At 45.4% G+C, this 25,673-nt stretch overlaps 1 protein-coding gene across 1 annotated transcript in view; it reads left to right on the forward strand.

Moving 5' to 3' along the window:
- Positions 1-22,611, forward strand: part of LOC132448320 (low-density lipoprotein receptor-related protein 1B-like) — a 191,513-nt gene extending 168,902 nt beyond the window's left edge. Inside the window, 21 exon segments of the mRNA XM_060039484.1 lie at positions 274-396; positions 601-723; positions 979-1,125; positions 1,464-1,598; positions 2,316-2,435; positions 2,674-2,915; positions 3,491-3,714; positions 4,409-4,515; positions 5,768-5,884; positions 6,807-6,980; positions 7,906-8,031; positions 8,500-8,664; positions 11,325-11,486; positions 12,093-12,267; positions 13,063-13,167; positions 15,962-16,075; positions 17,262-17,338; positions 17,962-18,052; positions 18,714-18,864; positions 20,125-20,199; positions 21,156-22,611. Of these exon segments, the coding sequence (XP_059895467.1) occupies positions 274-396; positions 601-723; positions 979-1,125; positions 1,464-1,598; positions 2,316-2,435; positions 2,674-2,915; positions 3,491-3,714; positions 4,409-4,515; positions 5,768-5,884; positions 6,807-6,980; positions 7,906-8,031; positions 8,500-8,664; positions 11,325-11,486; positions 12,093-12,267; positions 13,063-13,167; positions 15,962-16,075; positions 17,262-17,338; positions 17,962-18,052; positions 18,714-18,864; positions 20,125-20,199; positions 21,156-21,296 (2,894 nt within the window). The 3' untranslated portion in view covers positions 21,297-22,611.
- Positions 22,612-25,673: the final 3,062 nt, after the last annotated feature.

Consider the following 25,673-nt stretch of genomic DNA (forward strand, 5'->3'; position numbering starts at 1 on the left):
GAAGCGCTATTAGTCACATAGAAAGGCGTAGCTATGGAGACCAGGCAGCGGCATGTAATGCGGTTAGAAATAGTGGGGAAATATGTAGAAGTCCTTGAAAGGGTTTTTGTAACGTCGGAAGTAGACCTTTACTTTGTGTGAGTTGGGGAGGTGTGTGTGGTCTTGGCCAGGCAATAACGACTGTCCACGGAAAGGGTTATTGCCCGAGTCCCTATAGGTTAATAACCTCCCGGGTTTAGATGAACCAACAGCAGCCGTCTCTGTTATTACCAGGTTCCTTCTTCTGCCGCACCGATGAATTTGTCTGCAACAACACCTTATGCAAACTGCACGCGTGGGTGTGCGACGGCAAGGACGACTGTGGAGACAACTCGGATGAGGACCAAGACATGTGTGGTGGGTCCGCCTTCAAAGGCTTCCGATCAGACACTTTGTGTACAATCGTTTTTCTTCATCATAACGAACATAATGAACTGTCATGGTGTGCAGCGTCCTCAAAGACACTAGTGGGTCCCTCCGTAATGGATTCATTTTTGGGGGGGGGGGGGGGGGGGGGGGAAAGACGGTGGATGAAATCAAGGCATGGCTTTCTCTCCCCAGCCAAACACGCGTGCCCTCCCACCAGGGCGTTCCGTTGCCGCAACGACCGCGTGTGCCTGCGCACGGACCAGGTGTGCAACAAGGTGGACGACTGCGGAGACAACTCGGACGAGGAGGAGTGTGGTGAGTAGCCGGCCCATGGTTCATGGTTCATGGTTCGCCATCAGGACACGGAGATACTAGAGAAATGCGACCGCTTTGATATTCTAGCATTTATTTGTTATTCTAATCCTGTGAATGTTCTAAAGTGAAAGTGGAGATGGCTTTTCTTGGGGGGGAGGTGGTTGTCAAAGAGGTGTTGAACGGTGCTATAGGGGAGTTCACCTGCGTGGCGGACGTGGCGTGGCGTGCAACCGAAACGCTCGTGTGTTCCTACAGCAGAGGCGGTGGCCGGCAGACCGCGGCCGTGCGGCAAGACGGAGTTCACCTGCGGCAACCAGCGCTGCATCCCCGCCCAGCTGCAGTGCGACCTCTTCAACGATTGCGGAGGAGAAAAGAGCTTGGATGAGCAGGAATGCAAAGGCCGTACGTACCGTACTCCACCCATCTCTTCCCCCCCCTGCTGTCATGGGCGCGGACTTCAAGGAAATCGCACGCGCAGGGGGGCGAGATGAAAAGAGTCGCTGGACCCCGAGTGAAATTGGCACTTTTTTTTTGTTTGATCCGTTGTTTGGTTATTTATGGTAATTTATGTATCGCCCCACGACTTGAGTCGTGTTCGGCGCTATATGAAAGGGGCTACGGCAAAGATATGTGGCCCTCTTGGCTTCGTAGCACATCAAACATGAGTGCACACAGCAGGTATCTCGCATGCCGCCAGGAGTGATGGAGGCTAATCAAAGTCCTGTTCTTTTAACACACAGTTTCCAACGGGGACGTATGTGGGAAGAACACAAACCCCTGCGGGGAGGATGCAATCTGTAATCAAACCAATGCTAATGGCGTTTGCCATTGTAAAGCAGGCTTCAAGAGAGACCAAACAACCAGCCAGTGCCAAGGTATTGTATGCTCACATCGGTGTCTGCCTTGTTTTCCGCCATGCAAATAGTTAAACCCAAACAGGGTTGTGAGCAATGATACACAGAACTGCATTAGGCTGCGCCAAGGGTAGCCTAATACAGGCTACCGTGATGTTCAGCGGTAGCCGGAAGGTGACTTTTTTTAAATGGCAAATTACTTACCTGTTTTTGGTGTATTTGCGAATTTTCCCAACCCAGTTAAACCCAGGATGTAATTTGCTCACATTTAATTGTACCATAACCAATTTTGGCATCTGGCGTTGTGTTTTTCAGAATTTTCAACCACTTCTTAGATAGTGCCTCACATAGAATAGGACACAGGGGGGTTTATTCTTCCACTAACCACAAGTAACGGCAGTAACTTCAAACTATGATACCACTTTTACACTTTCATTTTAAGTGATGATAGTGGCAATTATTCAATCAAGCAATCCAGATCCTGGTGCCTGATTCACACTTAATGGGTTTGTGCGAGGAAACGGGAAAATTCCTTTTACAGTGCGCCGATGTAATTTCCTCTTTCGTAACAGGTCAAGGCCACCATTTATAAGGTTCGGAAATGAAAGATGATTGAAGAATGATTAAAGCTGCACTGAGAGCTCAACTTTGTAGGAGGCAGGAGTTATTAGACCGTGTGTCTGAGAATAACTGCCAAAGTTCTGTCTTCATCTTTGCTTTCTTTTCCTTTCTTTCCAGAAATCAATGAGTGTCTCAAGTTTGATGCATGTGCACACTATTGCACTAATACTAAAGGATCTTTTAAATGCACATGCGATCGGAACTATAAAGAGGTCAATGGCAATTGTATAGCAAAAGGTAAGAACCCGAACTTTGCATTTTTCAAACATCAATTCATTAATTGTGTTCAATTAAGCTAAGATAATCAACATTGATATTCAAAAATATTGTTTTCATAATTGAATTGTAATTTTGTTAATCAAGAGGCATAGTCAAAGTTGATTGTATGTTTGTGTGCTATGTTCAAACTGTTCAATACCCTCAATGGAATTGAGCCACTCTTCATTTTCTTTGCATATAAATAAACCATCGGCAGGACCAGAGGATCGAGTGCTCTACATTGCTAATGACACTGAAATCCGAAGTTTTGTGTATCCATTTAACCAGAGCCATGGACACAAAGTACTCACTCGCATCGAGGACAATGCACGCATTATTGGAATGGATGCACTGGTTCACCAACAAAAATTTATCTGGGCTACACAGTTTAACCCTGGTGGACTTTTTTACAAAGAAACCCTAGACAGAAGTCAAACTAAATCTAATGTCAAAAACATTGTAAGTATATCCAAAGGTGTTGATGAATGACTATTTTTTTCTAAGCAAGCGCATTCAATTTTTAGTTATTGTCTAGGCCTAGATTGCCCTGAATCTGTTTTTGGTGCCTTGATTGACTTGGAACGAGCCCAATCTAGTTACATTAAGTAGTTATGATTTAATTTAATATATTGCTTGTTGAATAAATGATGATGATTATTTTTGTTTTGTTAAGTAATGGTTGAATTATTCAATCCCTTATTGGTTTAAATGAGCCAAACCTTCAGGGTAATATATTCTTACAGATTGGCTTAAGCCAACTCATTCATTTAGCGGCATATTCCATTAAAACGGCAATTCGTAATACTTAGATTAACCGTTACAACATAACTCATAGGTATATTACTTTATAGTCAGTGCTGGAACTATGGTATCAATTTGATAGCTTTGTTCCATCTCATCAAAGGTAAACTAACCCGTTCTAAATCTTCCTGTCTTTCGTTGAACTCAATTGAATACAACTTAGCGCATTGAACCAATGCGCAGCGAGCCTCTCACGCAGGGCCTAACGTTTTGCTACCCATTGATTCCACCAGTGCTCAGACTTTCGCCGGCCAAGGGATGTGTCTGCCGACTGGATCACGGGCAATATCTATTGGACGGATCACTCGCGAATGCACTGGTTCAGCTATTACACGGCCCACTGGACCAAGCTACGCTACTCCATAAACGTGGGGCAGCTCAAAGGACCCAATTGCACCCGGCTGGTGACCGACATCGCTGGAGAGCCCTACGCCATCGTGGTCAACCCGGCCCGAGGGTAAGACCTGCTCCTCCGGGAAGCTAATCTCGGCCGACTGCTGGTGCTGGTAGGGTGCACATAGGGTAGGATGTGGGAGAGAGGACTCCCACGTCCTGTCACTTCCCTCCTACCCCAACCCCACTCATGCACTCGTGCGTGCATATGCACAGACATTTCAGGATGCAGGCGCTTAGCCATCGTTTTTATTGGAAGATGGGAAGATCAAGGGAGATTATAACATGAGAAAATAAATAGTGGGACTTTCTATCGATGTATCGTTGTAAAAGACCTGAAGTGGGGATCCAAGTACGCAGACTCTCTAAGTCTGTGCTTTCAAGATCTTTAGCGATATTCCCAGTGTGCAATACTTACTTGAATATGCAGTGTCTCTTAATGGGATGGATTTGAATCTGATGATGCGTGATATTTAATGAGGTGTGTAACTTCCAGCAGAAGCTACGTGCTTATCATCAGGACGTTGTAGAGGACGATGTTAACAACCATGTTTCGGATCAAATCTGGATCTTGGTTGGAATGTGTTCAAAATGTTGACAATGTTTTTTTGTTGCACCTCAGGGGGCCATACACACGTGTTCAGACTCTACTATTTCAAACGTATTGTTACCCCCAGTGGTTCGGCACCTGCAAAAAAAGTTGGATGTGCGTGTCGTGTGTCTCCTTTCTACGGTGTTGACAACCAGCCACTTTGCAGGATGATGTACTGGAGCGTGATAGGAGACCACTCCCATATAGAAGAGTCCGCCATGGACGGCTCTCTACGCCGGATACTGCTGGAGAAGAACCTGAGGAGACCGACCGGTAACGTCTTATCTATTTCCTCTTAAGACCGATGATGAAGTTAAACTCGATAAATGCCTTTGAAATGTTTCAATTAACCATGCCAACCTTATCGGAGGAATTGTGTAGATCTACTTCAATGGCATCCCTCTACTTTTCTCTAATATGATAGAGTACTGCTTCATACACAGACAAAAGTGCGAGCATTGATACAATTTTCTTTCAGTCGAAACAATGAAGGGCACAACTCCTGGACCAATGATCTCAATGGTCCACCTTTTCCACAATTTATTTGCAGAAGGCACATTTCTTCACAAAACACTTATGAGGCTTTATTCACCAATTTTTGAAAATAGGCAGGTATAATATACATAATGCAATAACGGTTCTCTTCTGATGATACTAGAGCCATATAATGAGAAAATGCACGGATGCATAGCACGAGGCAATTACAATATCTCCAGTCACTAAATATACTTTACATTCGCACGCATGAGTTCCTGACAGGGAACATACGGTACCCTGGACAAACATTCTGCCTTACGGGGCTCAGGAGGATAGCGTTATCATGCGATACGAGATGGTACTACGGAGGGGAAAAGAGGAGATAATCTCTAAGACGTTGCAGGGCCCTTTGGGGGCCGTCTTGAGGGAGAAGCTTAGTGCTGATCTGGGTCTGAGGAGCTCCTTTGGCCTGCTTTTAATTCAGAGGGACCCATGCTTTGTCTCTGGCTACAGTAGGCTGAATTAATCACCCGCAAGAAAAACACAAACCCATTTAGTCGCTGAAGCCAGGTGTTCATATTTACCCGGTCAGCGTGCACTCCGATGGGAAAAACACAGCCCCAGACCCCAGAAGGTTTGGGTCTTTTGTTAAATGATGATGCAGGGCACAGCACCGAAGGCTAAATCGTCGTAAGATCTGTAAAAACCCCATCCACCTTGTGGAACGAGGTTATTTTTCACACACACACACACACACACACACACACACACACACACACACACACACACACACACACACACACACACACACACACACACACACACACACACACACACACACACACACACACACACACATCGTGTCACGCACGCGACGGAGTGCAAACAGTCAATGAACCCCCCCGACACATTTGCTTTGAAATTGTGTTTAAGTATTTCAGGAATAGACATTAAAATCCGGGAGGGGCGGGTCCAACAGGAATGAAGCAATACCTATTGATCGCCCTTACACCGATCATAAGTCAAATTAATTTCTTCCTTTCTTCAGGACTGGCTATTGATTATTTCAATCAGCGTTTGTATTGGGCAGACCCCGAGCTCTCGCAGATCGGCAGTATTAGATTGGATGGCTCTGACCCTCTGGTGACAATCAGCGAGAGACACGGTAATGTCGCAGCCGCAGCCGCAAAAGAGCCATGCATCTCTCTTTCTCTCTCGCATTCCCTCTGCTATCCATCTCTCCCTTCATCTATCCTCTGCCTATGTCTGTCTCACTCTCTCTCTCGCTCTCTCTCTCTCTCTCTCTGTCTCTGTCTCTGTCTCTCACATTCCCTCTCCTATCCATCTCTCCCCTGCCTATGTCTCTCTCTCTCTCTCTCTGTCTCTGTCTCTCTCTCTCTGTCTCCCTCTCTCACATTCCCTCTCCTATCCATCTCTCCTCTCCCCTTGTCTGTCCATATCTCTTTCTCTCTCACATTCCCTCTCCTATTAATCTCTCCCTCAATCTCTCCTCTCCCTATGTCTGTCCTTTTGTCTCTCTAGCCCGCTCTCTCTCTCTTTCTCTCTCTCTCTCACATTCCCTCTCCTATCCATCTCTCCTCTCCTTATGTATGTCCTTCCGTCTGTCTCGCTCTCTCACTTCCTCTCCTATCCATCTCTACTCTCCCTATGTATGTACTTATGTCTCTCTCTCAATCTCTCTCTCTCTCGCTCTCTCTAGCCTAGCTCATTATTTCACTCTCTCTCGCTCTCTTTAGCTCGCTCACCCTCTCTCTCTCACGATCTCTCTAACCACTCGCCTATTGATGTGTGCCATTAATAGCCTTGAATGTATTGCTTTTTTACTAGATCAATATTACTTACATACTTTGTGTCGACCCACCTGTCAATGCACTAGTCTGTCATCAGCCATCACAGTTTTATGTATTTATTAGTTTAAATACAGACACTACACTATACAACACAACACAGCACAGGATACTCTCTGCTTCCCCTACAGCGCACTCCCCCCCCCCCCCCCCCTCAAACCTTCTCGTGTTTCGTCGTTCACGTTCTGCTACTCGCCGTTTGTCCGCTTGACTCGACAGGCGTCTCCCAGCCCTACCGGATCAATATATTTGAGGACTACATCTACGGCACGGGGCTGAAGCACGACACCTTCAGGATCCACAAGTTCGGCCAGCTGCCGGTGGAATTCCTCCACCTGGGTGTGGAGAAGGCCACCAACGTGTTGGTCTCCCACCGCTACAAGCAGCCAGACGGTACGCCGCCAGGTCCCTCCCCGTGCACTGAAAGGCAGCAGGCGTTAAGGAACGCCCACAAGATGTATTCAGCCGCTGCCCTCCCCCCCTAGCGAGCATTGTGTATACTGTCAATAGCGAAATGGCACGGGTTAATCCAATTCAAGGTGAAAATGAAATCCTCTAGGCAGCCGGACAATCTGTTATCTGCTCTTCACGTGCGCTGCATAAAGTCATCATCGGGAGCCCCCCCCCCACCCCTCACCAACCGCCCAGCCCTGAGATGGGGGGGGCGATCGATTCGCCCCTTCCCGTCCACCGCTTTCAAATGCTGCACATCTGTCCCGGTTATTTGTTACATCAGGGGTCTTAATGGTGCCAGAGGATAAGAAAAGATCACTCTTGGATTTTTTTTTTTTTTTTTTTCTTATCCAAAGGGCAGCTGGGCCATTCTCCAGTGCCTCATTAGATGAGGCGTTAGAATTTGCAGGCTGTGGACACAAGTTGTGCAAGAGAGATTGAGAGGGATTTTGATGTGTTAAGAAATACTCCCTAACAACCGTTTCAGTCGTTTTTTTTTTTTTTTTTTAAAGCATTTTGATTTGTGATGTGTGCAATGAAGCGGAGCATATGGGATGTATGGGTCGTTCATGCCAAGCATGCTTAATAAGTCTGCCTGGAACGTGCAGACTAAATCATGCCATACCTTTAGCATTGGAAATGCTTCCAAAAATAATCGACTTTGGCAAGCACCATCTGAAATGTTCACAGATTATTGGCACAAAAAGAAAACATCTTGCCCCTCAGAAGAAAAAGAAAACATTATCTCCGTGTGAATACTTTTATTGAAGTTTGCTCGGGAACGTAGAGGTTTTATTCATCTGTACTTTTGATTTGTGTTTATTTTTTTTATGTACACTTTTTTATTCTTTCTTCTTCTTTACAGCGACCAATCCATGTCTGCGAATGAGTTGTGATTTCATGTGTCTGCTGAACCCGTCGGGAGCCAAGTGTACCTGCCCAGAGGGGAAAGTGCTGGTTAATGGCACCTGTAGTAATGTCAATATGTCAGGTAGGCCTGCTCCTGTCCCGATATAATGCAGAGTGGGTTGCGGCGCACACACAATCATGATGTTGCCATGCGCGTGCGTGTTATTGTTGTGGCTTTTTGACCCATATGGAAAAAAGCTGTATGAGATATCAATACTGGGAATATAATAGAAATATAATCTACATACGTGACATGTTTCTGGGAATCTTTTGAGCTCAAGCATTCTATGTGTCGTATAATATTGCTAATGGATTTTTTCCAGTTGTATGATTGATATTTTTCTTCAGACAGAAATGTTTAATGTTGAATGGTTTATAGTTTACTGTTCTGTGTTTATCGTCTACAGTATTGTACTAACGGAAAAGGCTGAACTGTAAAACAATAGAGAAAATGCAATGACAAATTTGCGATGTAAAAACTCTGATATTATAACAATTGCTGGTTACAACAGTGAATCATGATGTTGGCCCTTTTGTTTGTTTGTTGTAGGGGAGCTGTGTCGGCCTCCTTGCGAGAACGGGGGACGTTGCCTGGCCAATGAGAAGGGAGACTGGAGGTGCTACTGCTGGCCTGAGTTCTCAGGGGAACGCTGCGAGGTTAACCATTGCACAGACTACTGCCTAAACGGAGGCACCTGCATGGGCTCCCCACTGGGTGAGGCGACGACCGCACTAATGTCATGTTAAGTGGTGCGCGGGGAGGGAGGGTAGGCAAACACACACAGAGGATGTTTGAGGTTGTCTCTCCCATGCTACTAGAAGATTTAACTCTGGTCGTTTGGAACAGGGATGGGGGCAAGCCATAAGTGAAGGGGCTTTATGATCCAAAACGTTGAGTTTATGGGGGATTTGGTTGGTGTTTAATTCCTACTTTGGACGACACTGAGCGGTGTCGTGTTAGTGTGCAGCAGTATTGTGGGACGAGGCTAATGATCTTCTACTTTGCGATCTGAGCAGCCTGAGGCAACAGCAGATTACAGCCGCTTCAGCGTTGGAACCACAAAAGAAACTGCTGTCAGCAAATTCCCGTGATTTGAAAAAGAATTACTAATAACACGACACGTTGAAACATAATGTCAAAATCCACCGTCCATCTGTCTTACGCAAATGGTCTTTGGTTATTTTACTCTGTAATAGTTATGGTTGGACACCAGTTGGACAACGAAAAAAATAAAACGGGATATAGAATTGCCCTTAAGTTTTACGTTGCAAAAATGTCGCTCGAAATCTACATTGGGTTCTAAATTACGTTCTACTGGGGTGCTGTATTTTCTGCCACCTAAGTGGTTAAGATAGTAATTATCCCGAACATCTCTGAGTTTGTTTACAATGATAAACTGTGTGGCTTCACCACTGCAATTATCCTAGGACTGCTGTTGCTTTTTGAACACTAATTGAAATCCTGAGGTGTCCACATAGATTTTTATACTTGCTCAGTGTTTGGGTTGAATTAAGCCAATGAAAACTGGCTGTGAGTATTTTTTTTGTTTTTGTTGGGCGAGGAAGGCAAACTTGCATTGGCTTTGAAATGCAATTTGGAAAGTGTAGATGACATGTTTATCTCTTGAAAAGTGTCCTAAAGTTGATTTCTTTTTTTCTTTTTCGCACTGCAAAAACAAATATCTCTCCTCACATTCCTACCAGGATCTATGTCGGACCAAAACGGCACTGAATGCTATTTTAGCACAATATAACACAGTCATCTTATAACACAATAAGGCTCTTCAGATAGTTATCAGTATATCAGTCTTGGACAACAAAACACTGTTAGCCTCGTCACTGGCTTACTCTGTGACCGTGGCATCATATGCACCCTGTAGATAAAAATAAATCAAAATTCATACATTGATATTGAGGAGTATTATTGCCAAATGTCGCCCACCATTACGGGATGAAGTGTGTTGTGTGTCTATTTTTGTGTGCAGCATAACCGGGCGAGATTAGGGAATATTTGTTTTGCGCTGCTGGGCTCCGGAGCAGTTCATTCATGCTCTGCAATTGACTGGTTTTTCATAAAGGGAGAGGCTGCGCTGTATTGAGCACACGTCTCCTGGGCACCAGCATATTGGTGTAAATAACCAGCAGCGGAGGATGTGGGCTGATTTAAGGCAAGCTTCAGCCAAGGGAATGGCTTTGGTATCTGAACAAACGGCCAGCACCTTGCAGTCAAGTATGTGCTGGACATTTGTTTATTTTACCTGTACCTCAAAGGGATTCTTGAAGCGTTAAAACTGTTTGCGAGACATTTGAGTGGTGCAACAATGATGTTGGCAATCGAGATACACACATTTGATTGACAATCTAAAAAAAAAAATTTTTAACCGCTTTATTCCCTTTGGTTGTTATAAAACGACCATTGCCACTGCAAGTATTAGAAATGAAAACCTTGTCCAAGTCAGTAACCCTGTTATCCATTGCCATCTGAAATATAAAAGCAAGCAAGGTCCCTCTCACTGAGTTCTGACCTAACACGTTTTTATGAACCATCGGAGCATTCTGGGAATTGTTCCCTCCTGTGGCCTACCAACAAAAAAAATCTGAAATAGTAATCTTCCTTGGGGGGACTATTCGAATGAAAAAATAAAAAAATAAAATGCATGCTTTGTTTGTGTCCGTCTCATTTAAAAGGCATCATCAACCTTTCCTATGATCGCTCGAGGTACTCCGAGGGGCCACAGGGGGCTTGTTTAATCGCGCTTGTAACTCAAGGTTAAAGCCCTGTTCAGAAAGCAGGACCTGCTTTAGATCATGGTTTCCAGTGGTCCAATGTTTGCTGCTTATCTGGCTCTCAGCAATCCTCTGGAGTGCTTTTAAGGCACAAGGATTTACTCGTCCAGGAGCTAAAAGGCCCCGTTCTGTTCCCACTGTTCCAGTTCACACAGATCCTTCCTGAGTGTTGTGTCCTAAGGGTAAGAGATGTGTCCGTATGAACCATCCTTTCATCTGAAGCGCGTTGGATTTTGTTCTGTTCCTTTTCCCAGGGCTCTTAGCATTAATAATGTTAACACGCCAAGTACTTTTATAGTACTTGGCATGTTAACATAAGTTTAACCTATAGCTTCTTAAACATCCTTGAGGTAATGGCAAACCTAAGCAAACACATTAACAGATGATTAACCATCAACCTCTGTGCTACCCCATCACTGAATATATCGTCAACCTTTGATGAACATAACACTGGTTTGATCAAAAAACCTACTTGGTCGAAATGTCTGGATTTGGGGACATGTTCGGCAGATCACCCGAAGTGATCCCTTCTCAGGGAACCATGGCGATGTTCATAAACGAGATGTTCTCTCCTTGTTCTCTCTCCAGGCAAGCCGACCTGTCGCTGCCCCACCGGTTTCTCGGGGCCGTTCTGCGAGAGAAAGGTGTGCGACAATTACTGTTTGAATGGGGGCACCTGCGATGTGAGCCAAGGTAACCAGCCAGTGTGCCGGTGCATGGCGGAATACACCGGAGACAGATGCCTTTACCGTGAGTGGCCAGAATCCATTACTTCTACCAAGACGGATACTTCTTGGCTGCGTCTAATACGAAAATGAACGGCTGCGAGGAAGAATTCTGTAGTTGGTTTTGGTCCTGCCACTTGTTTAAGAAGCTAAGAGAAAATCCAATCCAATTTCTTTCCACAAACACTGTACTTACCTCTAATTTTAGATCAAAGAGAGCAAACCATTCATCGGTCAAGGACCATGTTGGTCTCTGTGACGGAATGGATGGAATACTTTTCCTTTTTTTTGTTTGAATGTGTTTTTCCATGCCAGGCTATGGGAGAACGAATTCATCACTCGTGGTGACGTTGGTAGTGCTCCGCCACCGCGGGCCCAAGGGGAGATATGTTTTCATCTGTGGCCGAGATGTCATTTGATTCGGATAATTAAGTCCCATTAAAGCCCTGTAAAAGCCCTATCACAACACAGCCCCAACTCTGCTCCCAGTGCCTCATTATACGGAGCAGTCTGTTGCATCTCCCCCCCCCTGTTCGGTGCGGGCTTGTGCGTGTATTTATATATCTGTGCGTTTGTATGTGTGTGTGTGTGTGTGTGTGTGTGTGTGTGTTTGCGTGCACTCTCTCAACAGACATCTGCCACCATTACTGCGTGAACTCCAAGGCGTGCACGCTGTCCAGCAGTGGTTACGTGGAGTGCGTCTGTCCGGCCAGGTTCGAGGGCAACAAGTGTGAGGTGGACAAGTGTCTGCGATGCCACGGGGCGCCGTGTCTCATCACCGAAGACACCGGGGACGTGGTGTGCAAGTAAGTTCGCCTGTTGCTGTTCCGTCGCTGCACAACACCGCACATGATGCACATTTTTATTACGCGGCTTCAATCACGGCGTTCGTCTGTTATTTCGGAATAGCAGATCGCTGTTAAGAACAACAGACTGTTGCCTCGGATGCTATTTCCAACAGTTGATTTTCAGGAATCTAATTTGATTGTTTTTATTTGCGGATGACTGATCAAATTATTTTTTAATCGATGCAACCATTTTTTGTTGCTATGTATTTATCTTGTAAGCAGCTGTGCAATACGCAGGATAATGTATAGCGAGCTGATCATTACCAGGAAATAAACCCAGACAGGGTGGTTTTCGACAGGAATTGCTGTAGATTAGTACTTACTTCAATGATGAGGATGTTAGAATGTGAGCTTGATTACTTTTTAATGTTCGGTACATGTAATGTTAATTAACGAGGAACTTGTATGTTGGTTTTCTTGCTTTTTCCCTGAAAGATCCGTTAACACACAATAATGAGGCCAAATTATTTTCTCTTAATTGTAAATAACTGCCACACAGTTCCCTCCAAGCGCGTTTGGAACCAACAGGCTACATAATCTCAAGCAATTATTTTAGTATGGTCTTTTGACACACGCTTAAAGTGCTTCTCATATATATCCCAAACTTGCTTTTCGAAAATCAACTAATTAAGGCGTTAACCAGACACGTTGTACCGATGTTGACCTAAAAAAAAAACGTGTTGACTTGGTGCGTATGAGTACAATTAAGCTGCGCGGTGTCACTAGCGTCCGCTATGTCGGTGTTCCTTGCAGTTGCACCAACGGCCGGATAGCAGCGAGCTGTCAGCTGTGTGACGGCTACTGCTACAACGGCGGCACCTGTCACCTGGACCCCGACACCAACCTACCCTTCTGCCAGTAAGTCACCGCTTAATAGGCTCCGGGAAGTCTGTGTGTGTGCGTGTGTGTGTTTGTGTTTTTGTGTGTGGTGTGAAGCCCGGGCGTGCGCCGAAGAAGAAGAAGGGGGGGGGGGGGGGGAGGGGTAGCCTGGCTCCGCCCGCCTAAGTACTTCCGCTCAATTTGAATTTCCCTTCAGTACTAGGTCTGGACCTGCTGTATGTAATTTGGTTTTCCAATTTTGGTTTTCCAATCAGCGAACAGAGGGCGTGTCTGAGAACAATGACGATAAAGTCGTGCGCCAGTTTGAGTTGTTGTTGTAGGTCGGTAGTTGATTTACAATGTGCAATTTTTCCCTGATAAATTAAATTCGACGAACAAAACCTGCAGCTGTCGTTGACGGACATTTTCATGCAGACGCGCAAGGTGTTTGGTTTGTGTACAACCTGCGCGTGATTCCCGGCGCATGACATACGTCACAACCAAACGTTAGCGATTGGTTATGGCAGATCCAGAGTGGCACTGGGCAGATCCAATCATTTTAAACTTCAACAGACACCCGCCTTCAAGTGAGTTAACGTTTGTCAATTGATTAGGTCCAGACTCTCTGTACAAATGAAATGAAATGAAGTGAAGTACGAGAGTCTGGTAGAACCAGGCTAGGGGAGGGGGGGGAGGCAGACAGCACCCTGTGCTCGACAGCACCCTGGCAGACAGGGCTGCCAGGGAGCGGGGCCTTGGATGTCTTCATGGTGCCAACCCGGACCCCCCCGCTGAGAGGAGAGGTACAGGGCTTTGAGATGTCGTCCTCTCGGGAAGGATCCCTAAGTCGGAGGAACGTTTGACACTGGCGGTCGCCAGCCGCAGCGGGGGGCTAAGTACGAGCTCACACAGCTACGGCGCCGGTGACGCTCAGCGTTTCATCTCGCGCTGCCGGGGGTTTAAGGCACCTTGATGTTTAGAAACATGCCACAAAGTTCCCATGTTTAACGCTACACCTTTGCACCGGAGAGGGCCTCTTCTATGGTTCTTCTCTGCCACATTGTGAGGAAAAGAGAACACACAACCCTTCACCGCATGGTGCAGGCTATTAGCAAACTGGATTTGAATCCCATCAAAGCTTATCGTACTGGGAAACGGTAACAATGTCGCCGTCACAAACCGCTCGGCGCTAATGTCAGTCGGACGCGCAGGCTTTAGGCGGCGACGGGTCTTGGAAGTGTTCGAAGAGAGCTGAGGGCGACGCGCATCGCGCCAGCGGCCTGTCGGTGGCGTCAAGGCCGCTGGCAGCTAACTGGGCGAGGACAAAAGGCTTGACTGGCAGATACCGAAGGTTAATGTGCGACGTCGGTCGGTCGGACGCGGATTGACAATATTTCAACGATAATCGAGTGACGTGAAGGCTGTTAGCGAGCCCCCCTACTGACAAACATTTTAATAAGAAAGAAACCTCAATTTCAGAAAGGCAGCCCTGTTGTAATTTTTTGTGTGTTTTTTATACGACCCGTCATCCAATATGGTTAAGGCGGGATGTGTGGTCATCATTCAACAGTCTAAAGAATGGAATCAATTTCTATGCAAATGTTCCCCATCTCCTTTTTCATGAGCTTAACGGACCTCCGTAATGTGGTTTATTCATTGACTCCAAGGACCCGAGATTAGGTGAAATGATTGATATATCTGTCAAGAAATCATAAATGTTTGACCTTATACTGGTAAATGGGTATTTCATCAAGGCAAAAAGAGGAATCCTCCCAGGATTGGGGTATTCCAATTGTGATGATAATTTCTCAGATAATGCATCAAAGGTCAAATATCTTCAAAACTCATGATTGTCATCATGAAGTAGATTTTTTCATTTTTTTTCATCCAGCACTCCAGCACATATGTAATTATTTTTTGTACATAAATATATATAGCCTTTATATGTTTATATTTTCGCATGTGCTCTTTCTGATTGGCTCAAATTGCCAAATTGCCAATTACTTGTTATCACAAGTAATTATAAGTGATAACTTATTTCTCATTTCAGCAGATACCGACGTCTGAACCCATTTTGATATGCCTATTTTAAGACATTGGCCATTAGCCTTCCTTTCTTGGAATCAACAAAGGAAGGAATAATCTCAACGTCTTGCTGTGCACCAGTACAAAGCCTTACCTAAGACTAAGCTTGTTTAAGCTGACTACAGGGCTTATCAGACATTATTCCAAAAGGATGCAGAAAAGCGTGTTCCCTATCTTCATAGCGTTTGCCACGGCTTACTTCCTCAGCCTCAACACACCAGTTGACTCCTGCCTGGGCTTGAATAAAACGTAACCATACTTTTAAATCTTTTTCCTCTCTCCATCTGCACAATCGACTCCAGGGTACTTTAGTTTGTAAATCGAATACAAAAACACATTAACATTGCTTATTTTCCAATCATTATCGCGTTCTTCATTTAAACTCCCGATTTATTAAAGGTAATCCTGAACCAAGACTAATAACCCCCTGTTTTTCCTCCAGCAGATCCATCTCGGGCTTTGCAGATCCACAAGACAGATGGGAATTGATTGGAGATGCTATGTATTCCTAACAGTTGCTTTTTTGTAGGCGTGCATTTTTCATAAGGCAAAGACAAATCCATGTGTTGGGGCGTTGCAACCTAATTGCGCGCCTCAAGCTTGAGGCGCGCCGTGCGTCGGCCACCGTTATCAGCGGCCCGGTCCTGCTGCCGTGAAGAACCTTTAGCGTGACCGCATTCTGTGTTCTGCATCTGTGTTACGAGTCCCGCTGCCTTCCTGATCACACCACACGCCCGTGTTTCTGCAGCTGCACACCAGGGTTCAAGAACCAGCGTTGCGATGAGCTGGCCAACCCGTGCGATTACTTCTGTCAGAATGAGGGGATATGCACAATAACGGCCCCTAACAAACCACGCTGCAAGTAGGTCCTCCCTCTCTCTCACCGCGCCCACCCGCATCCCTCCAGAGCCGCGCCCCACCCAACCCACCACCCGCCTCCTCTCGCCGTCCCCCGCCACCGCTCCCACTCCACCCAGTGCAGTGTGAAGCTCCTCCCACTCACTCGCTCGCTCACCCACCCACCACGGCCATTCAGTCCCACAGGGTGTCTGTGTGTGTGCGTGCTTGTGTGTGTGTGTTTGTGTAAACTACCATGACTTGCAGGCACTGAGACACACTCACGGCAGGCCAACGGAACCCTTTTCCTTCAATCGATGGGGGGGGGGGGGGGGGGCGACGACGACATGGGTGTTTGTTCATTTCCTGGGAAGGACTGACTGTCGGGATGGTTTTATGCCAACCCCCGAAGGAGGGACTGAACACCTTCCTCCAGCCCGCTGTGTTCTTCTGTTTAGCTTTGCTCACCTCTCAAACTACAACGCTCCCTCACACACACACACATCCCCCCCCCCCCCCCCCCCTACTGCTCATCAAAATTCATGCCGGGCTCTCACTGTGACATTTCCTGCCCTGCGAGGGTGAGATTCATTTGACGCACGTGCGGGGGGGGGGGGGGGGGGGGGGGGGCGCCTTCTTATTTATGATAACTTGATGTCCTGACACTCGCAGTGCATGTCATTTGGCGTAATTTCATTCTATCATCGCCGAGCGTGCGTCGCGTCGGATCACTCATGCTTCGCGGGGCCATCTGCGTCAATCATGCCAAATTAGATATCACCTCCCCGTTAACGACGGCCATGCATTTCCTCCCATCGGATCCCATCCACGGTGTAAACGAGGCGGCGGCGGCGGCGGCGGTGGCGGCGGCGTATTGCCCTCGTCGCCATCTTCCTCTGCCTCCTTGTGTCCTTTTGTCTCCCTTCACGGATCAATATTCAAACCCTTGAGATTGAATGCCCGCATCTCAGAGGCCACATCGACGTATAGTTTGTTTGCATTGTATCCAGCAGCTTGTTAGAATGCATAATGATAAACCCCCTATCCCCAGCGAGATTTAGTGTGTACTTCTCACAAGGCCCGGCTCACTAAGTCGAATAATTAGCCTGGTTCCTCAGCAGTGGTTTTCTGTGTTTGAAGCGAGGGGGCGGGCAGCGCGTGGCGCGCTAACCAGCCTTTATTTCCACCTTCTTCTCCAAACCCTCCCGCAGGTGCTCGGTCAACTGGGCAGGAACCCAGTGCGAGCGACCCGCCCCCAAGAGCAGCAGATCAGACAACACCGCTGGAGGTGGGTACCCCCCCGGCCCCCGCAGCCTGCCCCCACGGCGGCCAGTGAAACAGCGTCGCATATGCAGCCTATTATCTACCTATTATCTATTAGCACCTTGTTCGATCATGAGGTGGTGGATCTGCCAGCCGTGTTTTTAAACAACACATTGATCTCCCTGCTGCCGTTGCTACTGCTGAGTGTCAGACGGAGAACATTATTGACCAGCCATAATGGATTTCAGCAGATCCAGAGCTTTTATTAGAGCGAGCACGCACGCGTGCGCGCGTGTGTGCGCGTGTGCGTGTGTGTGTGTGTGTGTGTGTGTGTGTGTGTGTGTGTGTGCTGGTGCTATGTATAATCCTTATACATAAACAAAGTATCCTACAGCAATTTTGCATCTGTTAATTATGATGTTCAAGAATGACTTTGTGAAAATACATAACAGTATTCTGTGTGTGTGTGTTTGTGTATGCATGCATGTGTATGCCTGCGGGCTTGTGTGAATTCATTTTAATAAAAGAAAAGATGGTCTGAATTACACAGCTGGTGTTTCATAGAATAGCATCTGACCTCTTTCTGATCCTCTCCCATCTCTTGTCACTCTCACTCTCACTCTCGTTCTCGCTCTCACTCTCTCTCAGGGAGCATAGCCATCATTGTACCACTGGTGCTGCTGGTCATCCTGATCGTGACAGTGGTGGCCGGAGTTTTCATCTGCAAACGCAGGCAGAGGTAAAAAACAACAACAACACACAAACACACATCTATAATATATTTGCTGCTGTCTGCTAGCAAGTGGTGTCCGTGCAGACAGACAGCAGCTGCTTTGTAAAGTGTCTCTGTATTGAATGAAGGATGAAGTTGTCAGGTAGAACAGAAGCAATGGCTACGGTTTGGCTGGTGGCCTATGGGGGCTTGGGGCTGACTGACACTGTAGTCTGATGGTGTACAGCAGGCTTAAAGGGCGGATCAAGGTATTGTGAGGCGTGTCTTGGTTGTTTTGTATTAAACCTGAAATCCTGGCTGGAACATTTCTTTTAAACCTCCTCTAATCCAGCACTATAATAGAAGCCTCATTATACATCGAGTTCAGTGGAATTCACTTTTCTTTCCCTGACCCCACTGCTGTAGAGTCCATTCTGACGACGGCATTGTGGACCCAAAGCCCCGCACAAACAGAATGTGTGAAAGTGTAATTAATTTGCGTGGTGTCAGTCTGTAACCTCAAGCGACCGACACGGCCTCTCCTTCACGCGCGCGCGCGCGCGCGCACGCACACGCACACACCACATGGTTCTGAGAGATCCAGGGCCCTCTAGCCTCACGGTTTCTCACCAAAGAGGGTCCTGCCTGGTCTTAACGTGTTCCCCCCCCCCACCCCCCCTCCCTGCAGGGGGAAGCGTGTGCAGCGCCAGCCCATGACCAACGGCGGCATCAACGTGGAGATCGGCAACCCCTCCTACAACATGTACGAGGTGGACCACGACAACCACGCGGACGCCGGCAGCCTGCTCAGACCCAACTTCACACTGGACCCGCACAAGGTCCGTGCAGCTCCACCGCCTTCGTGGTGTTGACTGATGAAACCCATGAGGGAGCAGAACCGTCCCCTTAAAGGTGACGCACTACACCACCAGGTGTGATGGTGGTTAGCCGTTACAAGCCGTTTTGAAAATCGGCCCCTTCTGACATCATAAGGTGGGCGTGTCCTCCTAGATCAACGTTTTCTACGGCGCACCGTGTAGGCTGGTGGACTGATCTATCCAGCCCACATCTAAGCGGACACGCCCACTTGTGGTGTCAGAAGAGGCAGATTTTCAAAAAACGGCTTGTAACGGCTAATCCCACTCACACCTGGTGGTATAATACGTCACCTTTAATAAGCCGAGGGAGACCACAACGTCCATATGTTCACCGTTTTGGATGCTGAGCAACTGTAAAATGTGTCTTTTTTGCACATCCAGGGCCTTTTTGGGCTCTGGTGCGGATCTCGAACCCGTTTAAAAAAAGGAGCATTCTATATACTGACCGATATGTTTTGAACGACAAGTTCTCACAGCTCTTGTGTGTTTAGATTATTGTAGTCTCTGTACCACTCGCAAATGTAATAGTCCAGGTCCATGATAAGCTACCGGTGTGTGTGTGTGTGTGTGTGTGTGTGTGTGTGTGTGTGTGTGTGTGTGTGTGTGTGTGTGTGTGTGTGTGTGTGTGTGTGTGTGTGTGTGTGTGTGTGTGTGTGTGTGTGTGTGTGTGTGTGTGTGTGTCATTACTCCTATGCAGGTACTCTGTGCCAAGGGAGCCTTTATCTGGTCGCTGATGTATTCTGTACATGGGGTTCAGGGGCTTGCTAACACTCAGCATATCAAACAAATCATAGCACCTTCACTGATGTTGTTATCTCGCCGCCTAGCGTTCCCCAGCCCTAATACTATTGCTTTTTGCCCGGCCAACTTTGACATGTGCTATTGTCGCTCCAATCTCTCCCCTATCTTTTTTTTTTCCCACTACTGTTCTGCTGACTTGAATACTAACAAGTCCCCTGTTTTTCCCCCAAAAATGTTGTCTTCTTAAAGACGGATGGTTTCTTTCTGGTCTTTATACTGATTATATTTTTTACCTAGGTTTGAGCATGTTGGTCACAAAACCTTGAGTAGCTTGACCTATAACAGATCATATTTTTTGTGTACATGTTAAGAGAAAAAAAAGGAATCCCACCCGTTTTCAGTCATCCATCCCAAGTTTGTCTCATGAGGTTAGTGTACTGGGCCCTGGTCCTCAGCGATGCTACTCTGGTTCTGTTGCAGGGCTGGTGTGTAAAATCCAGTGACCCTCGTGCCTTGGGCATCCACACTGTGCCCAAGGAGGTTATTCCTGGACAGGTGAATGGCTAACTACTATTGACGTTATTTGTGTTTCCACAGGGAGTCATGTTTGAATATTGAAGGAGGGGGGATAGGTTGCCATGTCTTAGTGAGACCGATATGGAATAGTGAGCTTGTTACATGCAAGCCTCCAGGATTTCCCGATAGCGTCAAATCACGCCATATCAAATTAGCCCTGAGAAATTGCATGAGTTTCCATATTTGTTTAATCACCGCATGTCTGCATAAAGTGACCATCGTCGCACTTTCCCTCGATATTGACCAATCATCACTCTTCCCCTTACAAAAAGTCACGTCAATAAACAAAACGTCTTTACGGTTATGAACAAGCAGGCATGTCTGCAAAACTTCTACCGTTAAACCTATTCAGCCCGAAGCCCTTTTTGGGCTAATCCTCAACTTAAATGACATGCCAAAGTAAATCATGAATAGCTCTAAATCTGTTCATGAGGTGTCCATAGGTAGATATCATGTTTCGCAATAAAAATCTGGGTTCTATGAACTTTATATGTAACTATCACCTTTTCAGGGTAAACTAACCTAAACACAAAACAAGTAACAAGTAAATCATCATATATATCATATATATTTGAAATCATCAATATTCTAATGTTCTCCCTCTTTACCTACTTTATTGCAAAACATTCACCATTTCACCACAGCATTATTGGCCGCAACAATCACAAGAAAAAGGCTCAAAATCCTGGAGGGACTGTATTTTGCTGACAGGTTTCTAAGGAGGGGATACCGGCGGACAGTGCTTTCACTTTCACTAATATGCATGCGTCTTGCTCCCTCTGCACTGCTTCAATTGCCCTGTCTGACTCTTTCTGACTTATTTGTTTCCCAGTTTCACCACTACACGACTATAAGGCAACTTGGCAAAGTAGACAACGATTTTATGCGACCTAAGAGATGCTTAAGATAACCTCTTCCCCTTTGTGTCTCTACAGCCCATGAATTACTCCAACCCAGTGTATGCAAAGATATACCTGGACGGACAGAACTGTAGGAAGCCAGTCATCAACATCGACGAGAGGAGAGAGCTACTCCCAAAGAAACTAGAGGGGACGATTCGTGAAACCGCCGCATAGCCTGACTTTAACCTTTCTACTCCTTTTTTACCGCTGTGTACAAAATGTATAAAATGAAGAGAGGAAACAAAACAAGAATTTTCTATTTCCTATCGGGCTCTTTCTGTTTCTTTTAAGCATTTAGCAGCTCTTATTTTTTAGCATCCAGCATAGTCTTATTTGTGGGCTAAAAGGTTTCAAACTTCAATTTTGTTTGATTCAGTTATTTTTCGGTTTTTGGTTAATTTTTCTCATTTGCTTTTTAATGTGTGTCGAAATATATGTCACCGCACATACCGCGACTATACAGTATTGCGGTGACGTAAAACGCTGCTGACTAGCTCAACATTTATTAACACCAGAACTCACATGTGCGCACAGTTGAAAACTTTAAAGAAACAGTGCTTATATTTGTACCAATATCCGTATGTCTCTCGTTGGCGTGGAGTGAGCCTTTTCAGACCGAGGGTAACGAACCAAGGTGGATGACCATTTTTGTAAAGAGTAGTCCCAAGGATAGTTTATATACTATAGAGTATTTTAAAGGGGAAGGGGTCTAAAAAACCTGTTTCATTATGGGTCTTTCTGTATGTTATGTAAGTGAGAAATCACTTGAAAAAACGACCACTACTAAAAATTAGCCAATTGCAATCAGTGCCAGCAGTGATGTCACAACCGTGGTCTTTTTTAACTGGATGATATGCATCCTGGAATCCCCCTCACAGAGACTCTCTATAATTGGAAGAGCCACTGACTTGTTGGTATGTAGAATGAGCCCTGGAAGATATAAGTATTTCCAAAAATTTGCAAAATTCAAGCCGTGGCAATGATATAAAAATTGATATCTGTAGTAATGAAGCGGTCACTCTTGCTTTTTCAACCTAAAGTTTGGACCATTCGACATAACGGCTTAATCCTTTTGTGTTTCATTGTGTCCCCCCCCCCCCCCATGTCCACTTTGCAACTTCAACGTCTTAAAAACAGGTTGAGGCCCACCTTGAATGTTCTGAGACAGTCCTGTATCGTGTACTGTAAACGGACAAAAGGGGCAATATTGCATAGCATATTTTTCATGTCTGTGTATCGATGGACGGCTTATGGACGCTGACGGAGGAGGATTTACAGGCAAAAATAATTATTTAGAGAGCTATATACACAACGCACATCTGTTACATTCAGAAGAAAAGGAAGATCATAGATATAAGAAATTTTTTAATTTTGTATTTGATTTGTATGTCGTTTGGCTGCTTGTATTTTGAAGAAATGTATTAAATGTAAGTAATTTTTTATATAAAAAAAATGTAAATCAATATCGAATAAAGGGGGCTTATTTCCACCTTGGAGGTATTTTTTCTCTGAATAATTTCCAGCCGCACGCGTCAGTGGGCCAGACGCCTTGGCTGGGACTGTGTCTCACAGCTCATCGTGGTGTGTACGGTGGTGAGAGCTCCTGTGTGAATGTCATTTAGTATTTTGCCATGGTTCATCCATTTGAAATGACCTACAGAGAGCCCTAATAGCAGACCAGGGATGCCGACCGGCAAGGTTGATGTATGTTCCGGTGGGAACGTGGCCAATGGGCTCATGAGTCAATCACCACAGCCAGGCGTCTTGTTGGTTTTGTAAAGGGGGAAGGCGACGGTGAATGGGCGCTTTGTCCCCTTTTAACACATACACTGCGTCCATACTGTGGCTTCCTCACCATGGCAACCGGAGGAGTCAATGGCACTTGCTCATTGCCCTTACTCTCAATCTTATTAACTGTATTATTATCTTTCTCAGTTTCTCTCTGTTCGCTCTCGCTCTCTCTCTCTGTTCTCGTTTGTGCTCTCCGATTTGTGAATGCTGCTACCCAATCAGAGGCAAATTTTAATCATAGATTTTTGGGCGTCATTCTTTACATTCTCAAATAATGACCTCAACATTGTCTCTGCCGTCCTGTTCGAAGATACTGCACACTGACATTTTGACAATCGAGACTTAAGATGTCTGAATTTGAAATTATTTTATTTATTACTAATTTAAAAAAAAATTGGCTTTTGCATCGGCCGTTTCCTTGCACATATATTATAACTTTATTCAAGACACAGGAAGGTACATTATGTAAAAACATAAAAATCGTTTTGACCCTCCTTGCCTTGATCCGCTACTATATGATTACATCTGGCTGTCAGCAGTCACAGCCTCTCCAAACCACTGTGGGGTTTCTGGGCACTCGACCGAAACCCGTGATTAGTAGATTGTTTACTGTAAAAAAAGAAAAACTGTTTCCATCAATTATGATAAAAACACTTGATTCCAACTACAGCGAAGCATAAACAAAATAACAACCTAAAAACTGGCTACACTCATTGCTAGCAATTAATTTGTCGTTTTCTGCACAGGGTGAATGATTGCTGATTGCAGTAAACATTCAATTTAATTGCACACAAGCTGAATAACCTTTTGTGATAATTAATTATCGTGAGTCACTGCATAGAAATTCTATATCATAGTCTCGGAAAACATTGACCATGTTTATTTCCATTGGTTGCATGTAGAAGCCAATTTTGTGTTGGGAACAAATATGGCATCTATAACAAGGAAGGGCTGGCCAGACACACACAGATCAATACGACTATCTTTAACTTTCATAATTATATTCAAAAGCCGAAAGCACAAAGCTTGCTTTCATTTACCCATCTTGTGTTATGGATCTGGCAAGCATTAACTATGTTTCTTTAGCACCATTTTAATGCGCAAGTTTCCATCCTGGATGAACCATAGCAACACTCAGCAATAAGTTTAGGCACTGAAATCCGCAGGGCACTCACAGTACAATATTACACAACATTTTTAGGGCCAATTTAATATGTAGCCTATAGCAATTCTGTGAATTACGCGATATGAAAAATGTTTATGGTGTGATTTATCTTTTGTGTTGTCTAACGTGTAAATTGGGCTACAACAGAATTATAATGCAGCGATTAACCATCTGCAAATACAATATTGGGCCCTCTGTAGGAAGGCACAGTTCATTTGCTAAAATTACTGATTTATGTTTGCAGATTTTCAGGTCAATCTGCCAATGCAAGTATTGTGGAAGCAAAGAATCACAATGTATATATTTTCCCTCCATCGCTACTATAATTGAACAACTTACTATAAGAACGTAGCAGCGAATAACTTGGTTAGTGCTCATTATGTTTGCCCAATCAGCCCCAATCATCATCAAACATCATATGTGTAAGCTAGGTTTTGTCCTGTGATTGATAGTCTATGCCTATTCCTACTTTTGAAGTTCTTACTTGACTTTATGAAGAATCGAATGCGAGTCGAATGCTATTTACTTTCATTCAACAGAACTGCATTATAAAATGTTGGGCAATATATTCATACGATTTCCAAAATATCCTCAAGGGCCAATGTTACGGATTGTCGGACCCTAGGGTAGGGTATACTCGTGCAATGCAAGTGAAAATAACCATTTTGTCACAAGCGGTCGGGAGCAGGTTGGAGCTGCGGTGTTTGTGTCTGGGCCACCGTACGGGAACGTTGCCATCTAAAGAGGAAGTCCCCGCTCAGCTGCAACTCATGGCCATCAGAAAAACCCGCCGCAGAAGCTAGCTGGCGCCTCTCGCCTGGTCCCTATCTGAAGAGCAGAAAAACACATTCGAAAAACAAGTCTGGAACTCGCCCGAATCGCTTTCACTCCCTTCTCCTCCCCTCTCCTCATCGATTTGTTGTCCCTTTCCACTTAGCAAGCATCACCATGCTTCTGCATAAACATCTGAAAAACCCAGAGGACTCATCTCCCTGACAGAATCAATGAGAACCTTGGTTCGTATTCACATTATAAACAATAGGCCCTGCACGCACGCGCGGACACGTGCCGACCATCCCTCTCCATGGACCAAGGGGCACGTAGCTAGGTAGGGAAGGGGCTCCTTAAAGAAAGGACGACATAAAGAGAGGTAGAGAGAGCTGTCTGCATGGAAACGACCACAGCCAGAGCAAGAACTATTCCTGACCCCACATCAGGTGACTTTTAATTTGCTAGGCTTTTGCTTTGTTTGAAAAGGTGCACACAGGTCCTGAAATTAATTATAGCGAAAGAAAAACAAGTTTAACATTTAAAATGCACAGCCAATTTATCCAGATTCATGTTTTGAATGCTGTTAAGTCTTTCCCATTATGTTTGGCGGAGAATAAAGAGGGGAGAAGGAGGAGAAAAAAGGCCACGGGCAATCATTTTCCTATTGTACCGCAAAGTGATAAAAGCTGCTTCACATTTTGAAAGTTGAATAAACTCCAGTCCAACAAAGAAATGACAAGTACCACGGACAGTAACGCCGTGTTAATTAACACTCACCCAGCGAAAAATACATAAGAGTTATCTTGGCGGCATTGAACAATTTC

The sequence above is a fragment of the Gadus macrocephalus genome, chromosome 20 (assembly GCF_031168955.1).
Source record: "Gadus macrocephalus chromosome 20, ASM3116895v1".
Lineage (NCBI taxonomy): Eukaryota > Metazoa > Chordata > Actinopteri > Gadiformes > Gadidae > Gadus > Gadus macrocephalus.